Raw genomic sequence first — 22,534 nt, 5'->3', positions numbered from 1 at the left:
TGCACTTTTAATTATGTTTTCTGATCTATAAAGACCACCCAAAATTTTTTTTTTAATTTTGTTCAGATTTTGATTTTTTTATTGATTCATTATAATCCCTGCTTGCATTGCTCAAATAAGCGCCTCCCCAAAACAAAACAAAAAAAATTTGTTCAGATTTCAAAGACAATATAAAACATTTTGTATTATATTCCTCTTGAAAATTCAGATATCAGAAAGCTCTTAAAATTTTATGAATTTTAAGGGGTCAAAGAGACCATGCCCCAAAATATTAACTTTTCAGCTCACTTCAAAGGATTTTTACAAATAACTAAAAATCAATTGCATTCACCAAACATCTGGCAGTGGATAAAACTGTTCAGTATAATGGGATGGAACTATGCCAATATTTTCAGAAAGATTTATTGATAGATGTTTGAGTTACGGGTCCTGAAAAGACTTTCTTTTCTGAATTTCACATTTCCAACTTTGAAAATCTTATCCTATGAAACAACTGGATGGATTGAAAGAAAACTTAGCATGAATTTTCTGTACAACATCTTTAACAAACTGTGTGTATGTGGGTTTTTGATCTTGCAAGAACATGGCTGCAGCACTAAAAATATACCTTTATGGTAAAATAGCCAAATTATGCCAATAACTCAGAAACAGCTGGGTTCAGCTCAAGTCTGGCAGTGAGTAGAATAGTTCTGCATGATGGAATGGACATATGCTGAATAAGTAGTGCACAATTGGTTCCAATGGAATCAATTAAAGAAGTAGTTTTCATGTTTTTCGTAACTAAAAAATGATCAATAAGTTACATATTGGAACAAATATATTCACATTCCGATTTATTAAATGACCATTTCATAAGATATGTGAAAATTTGTTTTATGAGACTATGTGGATGTGTAGTGTATAAAGTTGAAAAATTAAAGCTTTGAAAAATTGTTTACGACACAACAACAAAGGACAACAAACGACAACAATGGATGCCTTGTAATGGCAATAGCTATCATGGCATTTTAGGCCAGGTAAGCTAAAAATGTCAACTTCTCAGTAAGGGGTCAAAGATTATCAAAGGCTAACTTTGAATATCAGACACAATCACACTTAAACAAGCTTTGTATATAGGTCTGGTATAACGTTATCTGACTCAGTGACACTGTTAGCTTTGAAACCGCTTGGTTTCTAATGCACATTTGACATGTGTAGACCACTCAAAGTGTGAACTTTATCAACTAAGTCACTGTCAGCACCATAATTTGAGTTTTCATTATATGACTGGTCTAAAAGTGCATTGACCATGGCCACACATATAAAAATACAATTTTTGGCCTTAAAGCAGCTAGCACTTGAGTAAATTGAACTTGATTGCATCAAAAATTAATAATGTAATGTAACTAATACAAAATATCACAAAAAATATTGCATTTAAATAATAGAATGGCCATTTTAGAGGGGCCTTATTGCACTTGAAAACAAATTGTGGCCTTGTGCCCTCATACATATACCAAAAATCAGCTCAATATCTTTAAGCCTGGAAAACTTCAATTTCTTTTCTGGACTGGCAGACAGATAAAGTACAAATCTTAAGTCCCTTCAGTTAAAGCCAATAGGGAACTTATTATACTCACAGAAACTAAAAAACTCAGGATATCACAATACTCAATATAAAATATAGTGATACAAACCACTGGCCCCTTTTTTTTCTATACTGTGAGACTCATAGGTTGTCTCAATCATGGGTCAGTACATACTTAAAGACTTTAATCTGGTATTTTCAGTTTCTCCACTAAAGCAGTAACTTATTGGTGAAATTTATATTGACAACTGGTTGGATTCAGAATAGTGTGGCTGATCAGAAGACATAAGCATGCCTTCCAATAGTTCGTTGATATTACAATGTCTAGTCAAGTACATGTACATAGCAGGGAAATACTTGAAATTCCGGACTCAATCAATGCAAGTTTGTTCACATTATGTTAAATCCAATGTCATATGATAATTTGACCTCTATAAACAATTGACCCTTGGTCAAACTGTACATTTTTGCGGTCATATATAAAGTATAAAACCCATGAAATTCGCTTGTTAAGCTATAGGGGTATAATGACATGAAGGCAACTCTAATGTGAGAAGACAACAATTGAAAATAATTACATAATAGTCATTTATAAACTGGCCAATATCGAGACAGAGCAGCAGGTGAGGTCATTAACAAAGTTGCAGTCAATACCACTGGCCTACCGGCAGTCTAAATATCATGATATTGACTAGTTTATCAACAACTACAGTACCTGAACCAATCTGTGCAACAAAAATTGCGATCAGTCATCCCTCACCTATCAGTTTCCGGTCAGTCATCAATCTGTCAAACCAATCCATTTAACTGGTGATCGCATCACATGATCACAGAATGGTCAATGTGTTTCAGAAAGCAATGCAAATAGTGTTTCTGTGTCAGGGGAAGACATGCAGCTCACCATATGTCAATTGACAACTGCTTGATGACAAATGCATTTGAATAAAGGAATGTAACTCTAAACTTGTAATCAGGCATCACCACCATATGATAATGCTAGACGCCATTATCACATCCTGATATTGACTAGTAAAACTTTTTACTGCAGATTAATAAATACCACCTGAAAAGCTAGTTTTATTCAATTCAAATTACTGATTTTTCACTGATAGGAAGTAATGGTAATTCAATCCATAACAGGCTTGTTTCTTTATGTAGTAGATATCTTTCATCATAAGATGTGGTGTCTTAACAAATTTGGTACCTAACAGCTGTTGTACACCAGCATTAAAAGGTTGGGCTTTGTCATGATTATCCTTTAGTGTTATCTGATGACCTGTATCTATACAGTGACACATGTTGACCTGGTGGTACATGCACTTAATGACAGATCCAAAGTAACCATAACAATATACAATGGAGAAAGAAGTTGTCTGTGATTTTTTTAATTTATTGGTTAAAAAAGATACAATTACATATATCAATTTTATTGCTAAGACAAGTAGTTAGCATAATTAATCAAGTAAATTATACAGAATGTAATATAGTGAAATACATGTAATTGTCTGCATAAAAATCTAACATTATTATACAACATAAAAATACATTATTGCCAAGGAATCAGATAGAATAGACCTATCAGATTTGTTTCAATTCATAGCCAGGAATCAGATAGAATAGACCTATCAGATTTGTTTCAATTCATAGCCAGATGTGTAAAGTTACACTCTATTCATACATGTACCTACATCTTTCTAAATATATTTTAAAGTAAAGGCTTCTATCGATCTTAAAGAAGAACATCCAAATTAATTACCTTTACCTGCATTCACATGCATTAAAATGTTTTTTTTTCTTCCTTGTAAGCTGACCAAACTCATGAAAATTAATGTGGAAAACAAAACCCTACTGAAGATAACATGTCATGAAACTGCTACAATACTCAGTTAAATAACCTAATAAATAAATTGAAAGTTATTTTTGAAACTAATTATACATATAATTCCTCCGATTGGATCAAAGAATTCAACAATACTTAAAATTTCCAAGCCACCCCCTCCCACTGCTAAATGGTAGCTTCCTCAGTAAGTACAAAAAATATGGAATTAATGAAGACAAAATGGAACTGGAATGCAACTATGGCATCAAAATCCAGAAATTTAAGTAAAGGGAATGATTGCTGTTTCAATTAAAATTAGATCTTTTGAGAATAAAAGGTCATTGCCTTAGACATTAAAAAGACATAATTAGATGTTATTGGAAAAAGAGGGCACTGTGAATAAATTTAATTGAAACAAAAACACATTAAATAACCTTAAATATGTCAAATGAGAAAAGCACAGGCACTAAACATGCAGTATGTCAAATGTATATTTTCTACCACTGCCCCTGCATAAAAATGCAGGAGAGGGGTAAGTTCAAGCAACCTCTGCCCTGATGTTGTTATGCTAGTCTACAAACTACAGGTCAATAGTGCTTTACTTGAAAAAAATACAGTACAAACAAAATGAATTCACTATAATTTCTAGCAATAACTCAATGCATGTCAAAACCCTAAGCAATAATTTAACTCCCTAACTACCATTCTGTAAGCAGCATTTTTTTGGACTTTTTACCATATATTAATACAAATTTTGAGCTGATTTATTTTATTAAATAGCCTATAAATGGAAGAAGCATACATGTACACCCACAATTCACCACATGGGTCATTTTCCCATTTTCAGAAAAGGTTTCCAGTCCTAACATAAGATCAAAGTCCAAATTCAAAAATATCCACTTTGTGCAAATGTCAAAATTATGTAATCCAGGTAATTTATCAAAATTCAAGACATTCATTTCAAACTACATTCCCTCCCAAAGAATCAGTCCCCTTTAACAAGCCTTCATCAACTATTTCAAACTAAGTCCCCCTCCAAAAGAATCAGTCCCACTTGACAACCCTAATGAATTTTTCTAACTAAGTAACCCATCAACATGTTCAAGTCTATTTTGATACAGCAACAAAGGTACTGACAGAAAAAAAATCAGCAACTTGATGCATTGCGTGTAATTGAGAGATTTTCTGTAATTTTGAATGTCATACACAATAAAAACTGAACACTCACTTGTTGATACCCACCACTCCTCTCCCTATAAATGGTAATGGAAACCACATAAGTCATTTGGGTTGGAAAAAAAGGACATAAAAGCATTATGAGGTAGAGAATAATGTAAAAGTTTCATGAAAATCCATACAGCAGTTTTTCAGGAGTTGAAATTTTAAGAAGGGGGAGATAGGGGTCTTGAAATTTTAAGCTACCAATAGAGGATACCAATATTTAAATGGAAGATCTTGAATTCTAGAAGGAGGGTTTTGAGTATTTATTTTCTGACTTGACAGCCTTTTTTTTTTTTTTTTTAATTTTTGTTAGATAAAAATAACTTTAAAAACTTTTTCTAAAATTTCTGAAATTTTTTTTTAAATTCTTAATTTTATAGATTTTTTTTATTTTTTAATTTTTGTTCGAGGAGAATTTGTCTTTAAACCAGATCAAGGTTCTGAGTGCTATTTAGTCGCCTTTTACGACAAGCTTAGCGCTGCTGCAGGATTATTCTTTTGACACCCGGGCCTGCACGGATCCAAAAACAAAGAGATTTTATGAACAAGGATCATTCACTTACAAAGAAGTAGATGGAGGAGGGGACTGAAATTTTAAGGTATCACAATGGGAGAGGGGGTGAAAGAAAAAAAAGGGTGCTTTGAATTTTGTTTTCTGATTTTTAAAAAGGGGCTTTAACTTGTTTTAGCAATTAAAAGGTCAAAAAGTGGTGGGTGAAAATTTATTCAATTCAGGAAGAGGGGTTTTGAGTTTTTCTGCTACCTAAATGGAGGGATGTTGAAAAAAGTTGAGAACATAGAAAAATTCCTCAAAACCCTAAAACCCTTCTAAGACATTTTTAAAGAACTTTTTACATATTTTTTTTTTTGTTTTCTTTCTTTTTTTTTTTTTTTGTTTTTTTTTTTTAATTTTTTTTTAGTTTTCAATTTTTGTTAGATACAAAACTGACTCTTAAGCTTTTTATTTTTTTTTTATTTTTAAATTTTTAGTTTTGTTTTTTTTTTTTAGTTTTTAATTTTTGTTAGATACAAAACGGACTTTTAAGAGCTTTTGATATTTTTTTTGATTTTTGATTTTTATGGTTTTTTTGGTTTTTTTTAGTTTTAAATTTTTGTTAGATACCAAACTAATTTCTTTATCTGGTCAAAGATAAATGCAATGAAAAATGGCATAGAAGAACTAAGAAAATAAGGTCTACTACCGGTAGTTTTGACTGTCACTGGAAAAAAGGAGAGGTGGTTAGGGTTGGGCAATTTAGCCTCCCGTTGGAAGCCAAGGCTCCTACTCTTGTTGAATAAAACAGCAGGGTTCTTTAAGGTGTGAGGAACATGGCATTTTCCCCCTACATGGTGCACCACTATGGTTAGTGTTCAGGTTTTCTGTAATATGGCCTGACAAACCCAGTATGTGGCATGCCAGGGGTACCCCATTCCACCATCTGGGGCACACATCCAAGTTGCTCTGTAGGCAGAGAACCCTAGTGCCTGGCCAGTGTCCTGAGCACTATTTAGTCGCCTTTTACGACAATCTTAGCCCTGCAGCAGGATTATTCTTTTGACACCCAGGCCTGCATGGGTCCAAAAACTAGGAGATTTTATGAACAAGGATCATTCAATAAAAAAGAAATGGGGGTTTGAAAAAAAAAACAAAAAAACATTAGGGTGCTTTGAATTTTGTTTTCTGATTTTAAAAGGGGCTTTAACTTGTTTTTCCAATTCACAGGTAAAAAAGTGGTGGGTGAAAATCAATTCAGGAAGAAGGGTTTTGAGTTTTTCTGCAATCTAAATGGAGGGATATTGAAAAAAAAGTTGAGAACATAGAAAAATTCCTTCCAACCCAAACCCATAAAATGAAAGTAAATGACCAGTCAACCCAACAGAAATAAACTATTTATGAACTTTTTTTGTTTTTTTTTTAACTCCTTAATTTATTTTTTAAGTTTTAATTTTTGTTAAATACAAAATTGACTTTAATGTATTTGATTTTTAATTTTTTGCTAGAAAAAAAATCAAGTTGTTTATATTATTTTCATTTTTATTTTTAATTTTTGTTAGATACAAAACAGACTTTATGGCCTTTTTTAAATTTTTATTTTTTTTTTCTTCATTTTTTAAGTTTTTTAATTTTATTTGAAACAAAATTGACTTTTAAGTATTTGATTTTCTAAAATTATTGGTAGATAAATTACTTAAATAGCTTTTCTTAATTTTTTGTTTTTTTTAATTTTTTTTAATTTTTTTTTATTTTAATTTTTGTTAGGTACAAAATAGACTTTATAGTCTTCAATTATTTTAATTTTTATTTTTTGTATCTTTTTTTTAAATTTTTTTATTTATTTATTTATTTTTTTATTTTAATTTTTGTAAGGTACAAAATAGACTTTATAGTATTTAATTATTTTAATTTATATTTTCTTTGTCATTTTTTCATTTATTTATTTCTGTTATTTTTGTTAGATACAAAACTGACTTTAAAGCCCATGATTTTTTTTTCATATTTTTGCTAGATAAAAAAAAAACTTTAAATGCTTTTATTTCATCATTTTTTTTTAATTCTTAATTTTTGCTAGATACAAAACTATCTTTAAAATCCAGTCAAAGATAAATGCAGTGAAAAATTGGAATAGGAGATCAAGGAAAATAGGGCTACTAGTTTTGACTGTTCCTGGAGAGGTGGTTAGAGTTGGGCATACCGTAGCAAAGCCAAAACTCTTCTCTGACATTTCTAAAGAACTATTTACATTATTTTTTTCATTTTTTTACTTATTTAATTCTTTTATATTTTTTTTTCAATTTTTTGTTAGATACAAAACTTACCTTTGAGCTTTTGATTTTTTTTGTTTTTTGGTTTTTTTTTTAGTTTTAAATTTTTGTTAGATACAAAACTGCCTTTTAAGCTTTTGATTTTTTTTTTTATTTTCAATTTTGTTTTGTTTTTTTTTTGTTTTTTAGTTTTAAATTTTTGTTAGATACAAAACTGACTTTTAAGCTTTTGATTTTTTGGATTTTTTTTTTTTTGTTTTGTTTTTTTGTTTTAGTTTTAAATTTTTGTTAGATACAAAACTGCCTTTTAAGCTTTTGATTTTTTTTTTGATTTTCAATTTTTTTGTTTTTTTGCTTTTAGTTTTAAATTTTTGTTAGATACAAAACTGACTTTTAAGCTTTTGATTTTTTTGATTTTGATTTTTTTTTTTTTTTTTTTTTTGTTTTTAGTTTTAAATTTTTGTTAGATACAAAACTGCCTTTTAAGATTTTGATTTTTTTTTTATTTTCAATTTTTTTGTTGTTTTTTTTAGTTTTAAATTTTTGTTAGATACAAAACTGCCTTTTAAGCTTTTGATTTTTTTTTTATTTTCAATTTTGTTTTGTTTTTTTTTGTTTTTTAGTTTTAAATTTTTGTTAGATACAAAACTGACTTTTAAGCTTTTGATTTTTTGGATTTTTTTTTTTGTTTTGTTTTTTTGTTTTAGTTTTAAATTTTTGTTAGATACAAAACTGCCTTTTAAGCTTTAGATTTTTTTTTTTGATTTTCAATTTTTTTGTTTTTTTGCTTTTAGTTTTAAATTTTTGTTAGATACAAAACTGACTTTTAAGCTTTTGATTTTTTTGATTTTGATTTTTTTTTTTTTTTTTTTTTGTTTTTAGTTTTAAATTTTTGTTAGATACAAAACTGCCTTTTAAGATTTTGATTTTTTTTTTATTTTCAATTTTTTTGTTGTTTTTTTTAGTTTTAAATTTTTGTTAGATACAAAACTGACTTTTAAGCTTTTGATTTTAAAATTTTTGCTGGATGAAAAACTTAAAAAGCGTAGCATTGCTACACGCTTTTGACACCCAAACCTGCACAGTCCAAAAACAAAGAAAGATTGCATGAACAAGGACCGTTCACTTAAACAGAGGTAGATGGAGGGGGGGGGGGAAATTTTTAGGTACCAATAAAAAGGGGGGGGGGTCCTTGAAAAAAAAAATTATAAAAGGGGGGCTTTGAATATTGCATTCTGATTTTTAATTAGGGAATTTCACTTTTTTTATATCAAAAAATCGAAAGAGGGGTGACATTTTATTAAATTATGAATGGAGGGTCTTGATTTCAGAACATTGAAATTTCTGTCAAAAGTAGATGCCTTAAAAAGGGATACTACAAATGGGGCTTTTAATTGTGTTTTCTGATTGATTAATGGGGGCATTAATATATTTTTTCCACTAAAATGATCCAAAATAGTTGAACTTTATCAAAGTTCAAGGAGTGTTTTGATTTACTTCCTATCCACACAGTGGGACATGTACTATAGCTACATAAAGGTGGGGTTTCAATTTTTAAAGGGGGCATTATTTTGTTTTTCAATTAAAAGATCAGAAGGCGTAAAATTAATTGAATTCTGGAAGGTCTTCTTTGAAAACAATTTAGGTGAGTCTAAAAAGTAGATATGTATAAGGAAAGATCACAAGGAGATGCTTTCAAATGAAGACAGGAATCTAACAACACTAATCTGCTATCCCCTAAGTACCAGATAATTTAAGTGATAGTAACATAAAGACAACAGAGCCACACCAAACATACATACTTCCTTCATAGGGGCACTGAGGTCAACACCCCAACAGAGTTACAAAACATTGGCACGTGTGGTTTCTGAGAAGTTGATCTTGGAGAAATGAAAATCAAACGATTAAATAAACAACGGTAGCCAATTCATTTGATCAAATGTACCCAGAAATGTAGCATTTTTTTACATACATAATTCCTGCCTTCTATGATAAAAATCCATCCAGGGGGTCTTTAATTTTGAGTAGTTAAACAAAATGTTACAAAAATTACTGACAGTAGATGAAAAATGCAGCCAAAAGCTCAATTAAAAAAGGTTCAGCTAACAAGTGAAAGAGAAAGAGCTACGAGAAAATTCCTAAGAAAAATGACAAATACATGTTGATATAAGAAGTTTGGCCACAATTGTCTTCAAGCAAAATACGTACCAGTTTTTCTAAAATAGTAAAGTAAAACAGTGTTATGGTGTAAATCGGCCACAACGGACTCAAATCGGACCCTAAAATTACATTATTAGTAACCTCAGGGTAAAATATGAGCAGTGGCAGACCAATGGGTTACTTAACACTGCTGACTTCACATAATTAAAATCAAAAAGCTCCAATTCTTTTGAGGTATAAGCTTAAAATCAGTTGTGTTCAAACTCCTTCAAACATCAATATTTATCTACCATGTTCTGTTTTTTAACAAATTAAGTCTGACTGTAATCTTTTCACATATTGTTCAACTAGGTCTAAAAAAAAAAAATTGATACGCAAAGCCATATGTCCCCCACTGCCACAAAAAAAAATGTAAGTGCAAAAACCCAATTACATGTCTAAACAAAATTTCGGGCAAATGATCAACTACAAATGGTGAACATCAATCCTACAAAATTTGAACAAAATCTGTAGAGCGTTTTTTTTTAAGAATTTGCAATATGATCAACCATATACCGTGACTAACAATCCAACAAAATTTGAACAAAGTCTGTAGAGCAGTTTCCAAGAATTTGTGCCCATAAAGTGTTCCTATCGTAAAGTATGTAAAATGTATAACTTCAATAAAGTCCCATTACTTCTGTGTATTTTGTCTATTCAAAATAAGGGGGGCAATATGATCAACCACAAATGTCCACCAGCAATCCAACAAAATTTGAACAAAATCTGTAGAGCGGCTTTCCAAGGAGTTACATCCACAAAGTATCCCAATAGTGAAATATGTACAAATTCAACAAAGTTCAATAACTTCTTTAAAATTGTCAATTCAAAATAAGGGGGGCAATATGATCAACCACAAATGTCCACTAACAATCCAACAAAATTTGAACAAAATCTGTAAAGTGGTTTTCCGAGGAGTTACATTCACAAAGTATTCCAATAGTGAAATATGTATAAATTCAAAAAATTTCCATAACTTCTATAATATTGTCAATTCAAAATGGGGGGGGGGGCAATATGATCAACTACATATGGTGATTAACAATCCTACAAGATTTGAACAAAATCTGTAGAGAAGTTTCTGAGGAGTTGCGTCTACAAAGCGTTCCTTTAGTATAGTTTGTACAAATTCCACAATGTCCCACAGCTCCTGTCAAATTTGTTGATCTTAACAGCTCTGCAATGACTTAAAATCCAACAAAATTTGAACAAAATCTATTCTGCAGTTTCTGTGGAGTTAAGTCCACTAGTGTGACTGGACAGACAGGGACAGGGATGGACACCAGTATTTCAATATTCCCTCCCATGAAGCAGTGGGAGACAAAAATCACCTAGAGTTTCAGCCCAGGGAGGTACTCTAAATTTTTTTACCTGAAGACACCAAAAAAAATACCACACTTAAAATATACACCTACAGATTAAAAATATTCGCCATAAAAATACCAAGTCAATTATCTCTAGCTTGAAATATCATTACACCTTGCAAACCTATCATACCTTAAAAATACCAAAATATGAAGTTAAACCCCCCCCCCCCCCCAAAAAAAAAAAATACCTTAACTTTTTTCCCATCTCCCAAAAATTTCTCAATTTTTTTAACAACAATAAAAAATGCCAAAATTAATAAGATGTCATACCTTACGTCATGCTATGAATACCCTCACCTCAACCATTTCAGTCAAGGCTGAGAAAGGGAGATTAAGTACACATTATGCAGAAGCAATATACCAAATATCTAAGTATTCCCTCTAATAGAAGCTGGGAAATCTGTTACGAAAATCTACATGTACCACCTGATAAATTACTAAAGTAAATGAAGGATGAACCTAAAAAGAGGAGACACACTACAGATCATCATGTAGAAGTAATATACCAAATATCTAAGCATTCCCTCTGATAGAAGCTGAGAAAACTATTACAAAAATTTCCATTATGTACCCCTGAAAAAATTACTCAGTTGCTTGGTAAACAGGAAGTAAATAAGCAAGGAACATGAAAAGGGAGACACAGTAAAGGTCATCATGCAAAAGTAATATACCAAATATCTAAGCATTCCCTCTGATAGAAGCTCAGAAAACTGTTACGAAGATTCCCAATATGCACATGTACCATCGGAAAATTACTAAGTTAATCATTAATCAGAAAGTAGATGAGCAATGAACCTAAAAAGAGGAGACATACAACAAGTAATCATGAAGAAACAATATACCAAATATCTAAGTATTCCCTCTGATAGAAGCTGAGAAATCTGTTATGAAAAACTACATGTCCCACCTGATAAATTACTAAAGTAAATGAAGGATGAACCTAAAAAGAGGAGACACACTTCAGATCATCATGTAGAAGTAATATACCAACTACCTAAGTATTCCTTCTAATAGAAGCTGAGAAAACTGTTACGAAAATCTACATGTACCACCTGATAAATTACTTAGTTGCTTGGTAAACAGGAAGTAGATGAGCAAAGAACCTGAAAAGGGGAAACATGGTACAAGTCATCATGCAAACCAATATTCCTAAAATAAACTGGAAGCTGAGAAATATGTTACCGCTATAACCTTGGTTCCCTTGATTACTCTTACTAAAAATGTAACAAACAGATGGAAGACTGACAAGGTGATTTCAATATAGCCCCCATACCTCCACTCTCATGGGAAGGGGTATAAAAAATGTTTCCCTAAAAGTTCTAGCCTATTGTAGCAAGAATTTCTGAGTACCCCCCTGGGGTTTCTCCTAACCCACTATCCCTATTTTTTTTTTCTTTACCCTACTCGATTGATTTTTAATATAGTTTTCAGAATAATGTATGCAATTAAGAGCCGCTACAAATGATACATTACTGGTTCCATTTGATCAAACAAATTGATTGAAATTGTTTATCCAATCTTCCAATTTTCATTTTTCCAAGATTACCCTCTAAACCAGAGATGCCAGTGTTTTGAAACTCTACTGAGATGTTAATCTCAGTGCTCCCTACAAAGGATGCATGCATGCTTAATGCAACTCAGTTGCCAATACATTACTACCAATCAAGTGATTTTTCCAGTACTGCAGGGCTAGCAGATTAAGTGTTGATGGATTACTGCCTTCTTTGAAAAACATCATCTTGTGATCTTGCTTCATACATGTCTACTTTATAGACTTACGCTATAAGAAATTCAAAATAAGACAATCATTTTTTGTAAGATAAAGAATTCTTTTGTACTTTTAATTTGTTTTCCTGTTTAATTTATTTCCATTTTTCTTGATTTGCCCTTTTTAAAATTTTGTTTTAGATAAAGCAGTATCTTTTAAGTTCTTAAATAAATTTCCTCTATTGAATTTTTAATATTTTTATTTTTTTTATTATTTTATTTATTATTATTTTTTATATAGAATTGCTGTCTTGAAATGAATAAATGCATGGCATGGTATGGTATTGTTTTTTTTTATTATTAAGAATAGTCTTTTAATCAGTTTTCTTTTTTATGATATTTGTTAGACAAATATTTTACTGATTATGACAAAAGCATGCAAATTCTTTTTAATCACCACTGGTATAGTCATGCCACAATGGAAGAGGGAGGTTTAGCACATTGTAAAACCTAGATTTAACCTACCATTTTGTTTGAAATACCTGTACCAAGTCAGGACCATTGTGGTACCTGCTGTTCTGGTGGTGTAATATCTATTTTGCCAGATTTTGGTGGTGTAATATCTATTTAGCCAGATTTCGGTGGTGTAATATCTATTTTGCCAGATTTTGGTGGTGTAATATCTATTTTGCCTGCTTATGGTGGTGTAATATCTATTTTGCCAGATTTATATTGACTTTGATTGTGGATTGGATTAGTGTTCAGTAATGCTGTTGTTACCCTTATTTTAAGTCTTTAAATAAATTTTCCCTTTTAAACTTTCTTTAGATAAAGAATTATCTTTTGAGCTTTTAATTCTGTTTTCCTTTTAAAAATTTTTCAAAACATTTTTGAATTAACCGTTTTAAATTTTTTTTTTTTCTTTCTTTTTTTTAATTTATTTAATTGTCCTTAAACTTTTAATTTTTCCCCCTTTTTTGTTATTTTTTTTTAATTTTTTTGTCATTAAGAATAGTCTTTTAAGCTTTTTTTTTCATTTTTTAAATTTTTGTTAAATAAAGCACTGTCTTTAAAGTCTTTATATAAATTTTCTCTTTTAAAATTTTTCTTTTTTTTTTAAATTTTTGTTGGATATTAAATTGACTTTAAGCTTTTTTTTCCTTTTTATAATTTTTTTATTTTTTTTATTTTTTTTTTCATATTTTTGTTAGATAAAACACCCTATTTAAATTTTAACTTTCTTTGCTTTAATTTTTGTATTTTTTCTATGCTTTCAATGATTGCTTAAGTGAAAAATTGTAATACAGGTTCTGAATTTCTGATGCAAAACAACATGTACGGTGGATTCTTATTAAAGACAGACTAATAGTAGGAGAAATTAATGCCTTATTAAAGACAAACTAACTGTAGGAGTAATTAATGCAATGAAGAGTCAACTGAAGAGAAAAAAAATCACTTGTTTTCAGTAACAAATTATATTTTAGAGAGATTAATTTAATTTTGTCATATCTTAGCTATTGCATGAGTAGAAGGAAACAGAAGAAAAGCAGAAATGAAAGGATTTTGTAAACATAGAAAGGGATTTACCCATTAGCACATTATTTGGTAAATTTGACATGCATTTATTAGTTTAAGATGGCCCTCCTTGGTCAATCAAAGTAAAAAAGTCCATGTTATGCATCAGGTAATGATAAAAAATTAAATCAGTTAGAATAAAAAGTGAAGTACTTTTTTTGAAGTCAAAGACACGAAACAGAAAGAAAAAAACAAAAACAAAACAAAAACCAAGCAAAAAAAAGGCCACAAAACTAAATAAAGGAGATAGTACACTTAAACTGTACACTCCCGTACAATAAATCAGCTCAATATCTGTATGTTAGTATTAGGCAGATTTCTATTTTAAGAACTTTTGAGTCTGCATCAAAACTCCATTGCCAGAAATGATAAAAAAACAGACTTTGATGTACACTATTGACCTGTTGACTTGTAGCTTATAAAATAACACGCCAGTAGCTACTTTAACATAAAGTAGGTTGTGATGCTAGATAAATCCCTACACATACAAAAAAGTTGATACCAGACAGCACTTAAAACTGTCTTGAACGTATTTCCCATCTATATAAAGAAAGATGCCAAATTTGAAATCAATTGATCCATGATTGTAGCAAAATTCAGACAGACAAAGTGATTCTTGTATACCACTTATTACCCATAAGTGGGTGTATAACACCTGCAATCATACAACAATAAGGCAGTAAATGTTTCAAGGACAGATGGACAGACTCATGGACACAGTGCATTCCTAAAAATCTATAAAAAAAAAAAAAAGCTGTTCCACGATCAAAGTTCAAAGTTAAATTCCTTGTTATATAATGTGAAAGTACTCATGTACTGAGTCAATAAGTCAACTACCATATTGAATATGTTTTTCTATACTAAGATTAATTGACAAGAAAGATAAGTAGACTTACACTAAAAACTTAAATTAACTTATGTTATCAAATGAAAGTACATACTACAAACTGCACTATGAAAAGTTTTTAATCATAACCTAGTTCTTATTATTAACTTTATGGGATATAGTTTATACCAAATGATGTAAATGGTTGACATAAATATAAGTATTTTTTTTTATTTCTAAGATCATTTAAACTCGAGGTATTATTACAGTTTCAGACATATTAACTTCTTTGTTGTTGGCAGATGAAATATATAACAAAAATAATTGAAGTCAAGGAACATGTACAATTACATTCATTTTGAAGAGAAAAAACAGACACAAAAACCTTATAAATATTGCAAGTCCTAACAATGACTATTAGACTATTTTTTATTAAAATCTGGTATGAAAATGAAAAGATAAAGGAAATGATTCAAGACAAAGATATAGGACAAGGATAAACTTGCTTTACTCTCATGTAATATAAAGGAAAATGTCAACAACAAAACAGGAAACCAGATTTACAATATTAACAAAACTTAATATCAAATTATAACCAACCCCAGAAAAGATCAAACTGATTACAAGGGTGGTCTAGAACAATCTGCTACAGTGAAACCTGTCTATAAAACACACCTGTCTATAACACACATACACCTTTTGAACTTTAATATCTGTTGGAGGAAGACAAGTTTATGGTTTTCCAAAACGTCATTTCAAAAGTTATCAGTGAACTTTTTCATAGTTAAAGAGATGATGAATCACATTCATCAAACCACTGGAAAATATTTAGACAAATGTAAACATTTTCTGTTAAAAACCGAGGTTGGATGTCAGCATGCTAAGTCGGTAAGGTACGTACATAAGTAGCCTTATGTGAAGTAATATTCTCTGTATATGAAGTCTATGGTGTATGAGTACTCCTTTGGACTCTTAACTCCTTTGAATGGCTACCATAGGCCTACAAAATAAGATTTAATAAAATTTTCATGATCCATTTATGTAAGTTCAGAAATCTATAAATAATAAACAATATAATAAATAATCAAACCTCGTCAAGGGGAAAAATCTGAGTATAAACCAGAAAAAGGTTGGTCGAAGACTACTTCAGTATTTACGTCATTTGTTGTGCTTGTACATATAGATGTTCTTCACTTTACAGGGTTCTTCGTAATGACTTGCGTTTCATAGCAAATATATTTGATCAAAGATACTTTAGCTTTTGTGTGTTGTTAATCATGTTTAAAATACTAATCATGTTAATCATGTTTAAAAAGTGCCAAGTGTTTTATAGAAATTTTCTTTTTTATAGTTTCTACATCAAAAATGTCACAAGTTTGTAACATGCTGCTTCGCATAACTTTTCGTAAAACCATGTGCTCTACATTACTACAATATAATTATAGATTCACCAGCCAAACAAATGTAATATTTGAAATACACTTAATTATTTTCGTCTGTATGATGTCTAATTGAATATTCAGAAACATGCGCCATTACAATTCCTCTGTATTATTTTTATTAAAATATCAATATCATTGTTAGTGTGGGTTCCAACGTGGGATAAATTTTTATGTTTATGATATACTTATAGAAAATAAGTATCATTTCTTACTGTATAATAAAGCAAGTTTTAGGGCCAAAAATTTGATATTTTACAAAATTGTCTGACCGGACTGATATCAAAATGTTATTACATGCTTTGGAATGATATAACATGGCTTTCCATAGGTGATATTACTCCACTTTCAGTAAAGGCTCGGCAATTATCATATTTGTTTACAATATGGCGTCTAGCAAAGCATATGATAAAAAAGATTATCACATAACATTTTGTTATCACATGTACTATTAGCCCTTGGGCTAATAATACATGTGATATCAAAAATGTTACGCGATAATCTTTTATTAATTTGTTTACACTTTAATCACTATTTTTTAAACCATACTAATCATTTTACAAACAGATTTGGATCATGGTTTGTAATAAAACAATCATGGTTTGTAATAAAACAATCATGGTTTGTAATAAAACAATCATACAGTTTTCCTACTAATTAGTTGTATTTGAGACATCAGGGTTAATCAACTTTGAAGTCCATCCGGGGGACCAATTGAAAACCTTTAGTTAATTTATCCCAGATTTTGATTCATCCAAGTTTGAGTCATCAGAGGTAAAATTGTATTAGAGTAAGGGGAGTTTTGCTGGGACTTTGTAACTAGTTCAAGTTATCGATGATTTTTACTCTTCCAAGTATGACACATCAAGGTTTGACTGAATAAACATTATGGTGTCTGTAGATATTTTTGTACATTTTCATCTGAACTTACATTCTAAAATAAAACTGTTACTTCATTATATACTTCCAAATATAATTAGGGTAAGTTTTATTACTTTGTTGAATGCATATTTTTTGGTTGGTCATACACAACAGCTTCTAATATTTCTTTCTGGGCAATTAACCGGCGATCTTTTATGAAATGATTGTAAATCATCAAAAGATTTTTCCTTGGTACAAATATCGGTGTTGAATTTTTAATGAACACCTTTAATCTTTCACCATAATGAAAGGACTCATTTTCGTTGACAAAGCACAACTTGATTAAGGAGTTTTGATACATTAATTTTTAACTGAAAATGCAATATTTTTATTTTTGCAAATTTTCATAGAAAAAAGATCTAACTTTCCTGTTTCTAACATTAACCTCCAATTCTGTTTCTTCAATTAATCTCATATTGTTTCTACAATGTACATGTTACAATCTCTATTTCTTTAATACAACTGTCTTATTCTTAGTTTATCTCTAGTTAAACCCTATTTGTATTTATTTACCCTTTGTCTAAATCTCACTCTCTTTCTTTTTTGCTGCCTTTTTTTGAATTCATTTGAGTCCTCATCCATTCTTTTTCCTAGGTCTACCATCTTCTGTAATCTGACCCTATTATCATGTTTAATCTGTTCAATTTCCTCTTTGTGTTTGGATAGTCTGACCTAAACATTAATATTGAGTTATTGTTATTGTTATCTTTAGAATTTGAATGGTTTTGGAGGACTTATTGTTACCCAGTTTTATCATGTTATGGTGTATCCACCTGCACCATGAAAACTGATTTATTCAATGGGTCATAGTTTTCCTTTCTTGTTTGTCTACCCCGGACTTGACTTTTTATGCGCAAATCGGCGGGTGTTTCAAGAAAAGCAGAGGGCACTTACCCTATCAGTGCACCGGTGTCAAAGGAGAATAGTTCTGAAAAATAGTTTACATAGACAATGGATGCCAAGTGATGGCAATAGCTAAAAAAGCATGAACTTTGGTACAATAAGGTCAAACTTAAAATATTCTTTATTCTAATATAGAAAAATAGACCCCTTTTTGGAAGCACTTATTTTTCATGAAAATACTGATTTTTTCTTACATAAAAAGTATCTGGTGTCATAGCTTGAAATTTATTCTGGCCTAGTTGAAAAATGGTTAACATTTGCCCAAAAAAAAAAGACAGAAAAAGACAAACGAAAGCGCAATATATATTTCATGTTTTGATTAACATAAGCTCAGACATATGCAGTACAAGATTAATATTTTTCTTTGGAAACAGCCAAGTTCAACAGCCATCATTTCTACAATTTTTGTGCAAACATAAATTCCTGACAGTTATGTCTCAATCTATGTGTTTTCATAATAAAACTGCTGTCTGCTATGAAAATAAGTTGGACATAAGGACAAACAGACAGACAGGCAGAGTGAATCCTATATACCCTTTAACTTTTGCTGAGGTATAATTATTTACTCTCAGATACTGATATGTGAAAGCAAAATGTTCAGATCAGAGTGATTTAAAAGGATCAAAATATTTTTTCTCTGAGGCAGAAGTTGTATGAAGACTTGTCTTTTCTTTATCTGAAGATTAAACTTCATACCCCACAGTTATTTGATGTTTAGTCTATAGAAATGTCAAAGTACTGTGACTGGTTTTTAATATGGAAAAATTACTGTGTTAAGTCTTTAATATGGAAGAAAAAAACATTGCCTTTACAAGAATATCTATAGAACGTATTCATACCAGTAATAATTTGGTCAGTAACATGACAATGTATCACATGATTAAGCACAAATCTTGGTAATATATTATACCTTTAAAACGTGAATTAAAGTTGCGTGATCCATGGAAGTGATGGATAATGTTCTGTTTAAGTCAAAGTGGTCCATGTTACTGTTTTCCATCTTAAAAAAAAAACATGTTGATTTAGTTTAAGAATAGAACAAACATTTGCTTTATAAGGATATAGAATGAGTTGATACAGGTGATATTTGGGATAGTAATGAAACCATATTACAGTATTCTGAATGAGCATAGATACTATACTGAATGAAATAAATTGTGTCACTGGCACCCTCAAACTCTATCCCTAATTGACGAAACAAGATATAAATCAAAACTACTGAAGACAAAAATATTTGTTTTAAGTGTTATAAAACAGAAGTAAATTCTAGATACAGCAAGAGCAGTCATTGGGAGCCCAGATTTATGTGACAGAAATAGTCTTTATTACTCCATGAGGAGGAGTAAAAGAAACTGATCAATGAAAGTCAGACAATCATGGAATCTAGTTCTTGCATCACGGATGATTTTACAAGGTCATCAAACAAAGCAGAAATTGGTCAAATCAGAAATAAATAAACAGTTAAAAAAAAAGAATTGTAAGGGCAAAATCTAAGTTTCAATTAGCAGAATTCTGCTAAAAAGTGGAATAAAAATCATCCTTGTTGCATTATTGTTATGTCAATAAATTTCAATTTTGTCTCAATAATATCTGCACTTCTGAGACCAAACATATGTGCAAAAGATTTTTAGTATCAAGAAGACTAAAATCCTCACTGCACCAGGTATTAGTATTACCTGAGCATAGTCCATATTAAAATTTGGACTGTCCGTTGAGGGCATCATCTGATTGTTGTACTCAAAATGGCCAGGTTCTAGTCCCTTGGGTTCAAAAGGAGGAGAGTCTAACTGGAAACCAGGCTGTTGAAACTGGTTCTGGTTGTCAAAAAAGACATTATCTCCCTTGTTTGGACTAACCATCTGGTTCATCATGCCATCATCTATAGGTGAATTTTGATGGCTGCTTCTTCTTCAAATAAATATATTATACATGTATCTAGCTGTTAATGGCTGAATGATATGCAACAAGAAATCAAGAAAAGTATTAAAAAGGCAAAAAAGAATCATACGCTTAATTTGTTCTCAAAAACTGAAAAAAGCCATTTCAGATCTGAACAACTTTGTGGAAATAATCATAAAGAATGGCCAATCAAATTCTAAATACAGGCCTACTAAAACCAATTTAGAATAATGCTTGATAAAATAAATAATGAAATTTCCTAGAACTCCTTTTTGAACAAGGTAAGCCATATCTTATGACCAAGCAAAGTGCTGTATTTTGGAGTGTATAATACACATTTATATTTTGTATGCAGTGCAATTCTGAAGGTCAAAAGGTGTGAATATAAGTATTCAGTAAGACAAAAGACCAATATTTTGCACTTGTTTGGTCAGTTTATTGGCCTTGATGTGTTAATAAAATAAAATCAAAAGTCCTGAAAATTTGACTTTTCCGGCTTTGTTTGTTACTAAAATTTTACAATTTCTGTCTTTCAAAAACATACTTTTAAGAAGAAAATAGTGAAAAACATCAAATTAAGTTTCATTATCATTTTCAGCTGCAAAAGCATTTAATAAGGAGGTTTGGCATAAAAGGACTTTGGTTACTTTTTGATTTTTCATTTTAATCTCTAAGCATGTTTTATAAGAAAAAAAATATTGTACAACCTTTGCCTGAAACATGTTATTCAGACATTTGAACAAGATTGGGAGAAAATAACATTTAAAATTCAATACTTCAACATTGTTCAAAATGTATTTGAATTGATGATTAGATAAAACTGTCTTTTTGTAACATTTCACCTCTGCTTTGTTTGTTTATCATAAGCAATATCTTTTCTCTTACAAAAATCTTTTATTCCATGGCCAATACTTATATATTGCTGTATAATACACACCCCCATCAAACATTTCATTAAGAACCGGCTACTGTCAAAATGTAGACAGTTCAAAAAGTGGAAATAGATGGTTCAAAATCACAATTGGCCCCATTCCCTCTTTGATACATTTTGAAGGTGTAGATGGTCCAATTTCTCTACAAAGCCTCCTCACTGAAAAGACAATGAAAGCCCTGCCCCACACTCTTGCAATAATTTATATGAAAAATGTGTGCATAATACACAACAAAATATGGTATATCAAATCTATGTAGATAATAATTGATCAGAATGTGTATCAGACTTTCTTATCTTGTTCCCAGTAAATTGAAATACAAAGTTGAAGAAGAATCTACCTTCACTATATGCACCGTATGTCACTCAGTCAGGAAAGTTACAAGACCAAGTCGGCTTAATTAGTGCAGTTCAAAGCCTCAAATATATTCCTCATTAACTTATTTTGAAATCCAAAAAGGCATAAATTAATAAAAGTTAGTTATTACAGAGATACCAGTAGGGGATGTTTCATCTAATTACAACCATTTACAACTACCAAATACAGTCTAAACAAGAGTTATCTACCCTTTTCTGATGAAAACAGCAAGGTTTACTTAAAAAAAATAATTTGAGATAAAAAAAAAAAAAAGGGTTCATTTTCTGTCCAAAAAAGTTGTTTCACTCATATCATTAACGATAATCATCAAAATGACCATTTTGGCATCTTTATCACAACTGGGCACCACAATTTTCATCACGACTACGCTAAAAATCGTTTTTTTGGATTTTTTAAACTGAAATGTCCATTTGTATAATAGTTTCAAGAGTCAAATAAAATCTGAAAATTAGAAAACTTTCAGTAAGTTTCTAAATTGTGAGGAATCTGACAACATTTGAAGGCGCATAAAATTGCTTGAAAATCACTCCATTTGCAAAATTCATAAGGGTAGGCAACTCTGTTCTTCAGTACATGTATCAACTATACCTGAACACATTTTCATCATCAAGTCCATTCTGCATCAGCCCATTTTTCTGCATGATTTCTTTATTATCATCATTATGGTCTCCATCTCGTCCCTCAAACAGAGAGGGTGTAGCACTCTTCTTGTACTGTCCACCATCACCCATGTTACCCATGTTTCCATCTTGAAGGGCCTGAAATAAAGTGTCATACTCTGTAAGAATCAGTCAGTCTGTGAAACATGGTATGAAAATAACCCCCTCACTTTGACATTGTAATTGAACTTATTCAACCATCAAGGCTTTCCATCCCATATGGTAAACAATTCATAATTTCACTGATTTGCACTGCAACTGAACACTTCAGTGTTCGATTTCTGAAACACACAGTCATAACATCAAAATGAAAAAAAAAATCTCCAGTGATGAAGAGATCAAATAGTTTTCATTTCAAA

At 30.5% G+C, this 22,534-nt stretch overlaps 1 protein-coding gene across 1 annotated transcript; it reads right to left on the bottom strand.

The window, feature by feature from the left end:
• Positions 1–15,494: 15,494 nt before the first annotated feature.
• On the bottom strand, positions 15,495–22,191 carry LOC148598812 (uncharacterized). Its single transcript, XM_088561762.1, has 5 exons — positions 22,105–22,191; positions 19,984–20,215; positions 19,218–19,307; positions 17,918–18,076; positions 15,495–16,044 (listed from the first exon to the last, which is right to left on the bottom strand). The coding sequence occupies exons 1-5, from the start codon at positions 22,155–22,157 to the stop codon at positions 15,988–15,990; spliced, it is 591 nt and encodes a 196-aa protein (XP_088417888.1). The 5' UTR covers positions 22,158–22,191; the 3' UTR covers positions 15,495–15,987.
• Between the last annotated feature and the right edge of the window lie 343 nt (positions 22,192–22,534).

The sequence above is a fragment of the Perna viridis genome, chromosome 14, assembly GCF_037379345.1.
Source record: "Perna viridis isolate PV_CMFRI_1.1 ecotype Kerala chromosome 14, ASM3737934v1, whole genome shotgun sequence".
Taxonomy (NCBI): domain Eukaryota; kingdom Metazoa; phylum Mollusca; class Bivalvia; order Mytilida; family Mytilidae; genus Perna; species Perna viridis.
This window is presented reverse-complemented; position numbering and strand designations above follow the sequence as displayed.

Bases quoted from the DNA above. Each gene is read 5' to 3' on its own strand.
- LOC148598812 (XM_088561762.1), bottom strand. From the start codon at position 22,157: ATGCAGAAAAATGGGCTGATGCAGAATGGACTTGATGATGAAAATGTG. The intron at 20,216-22,104 runs GTATAGTTGATA...ATTTATTTGAAG, and splicing joins GATGATGAAAATGTGTTCAG to AAGAAGCAGCCATCAAAATT. The intron at 19,308-19,983 runs GTAATACTAATA...TTTTTTTTTAAG, and splicing joins TTAATATGGACTATGCTCAG to ATGGAAAACAGTAACATGGA.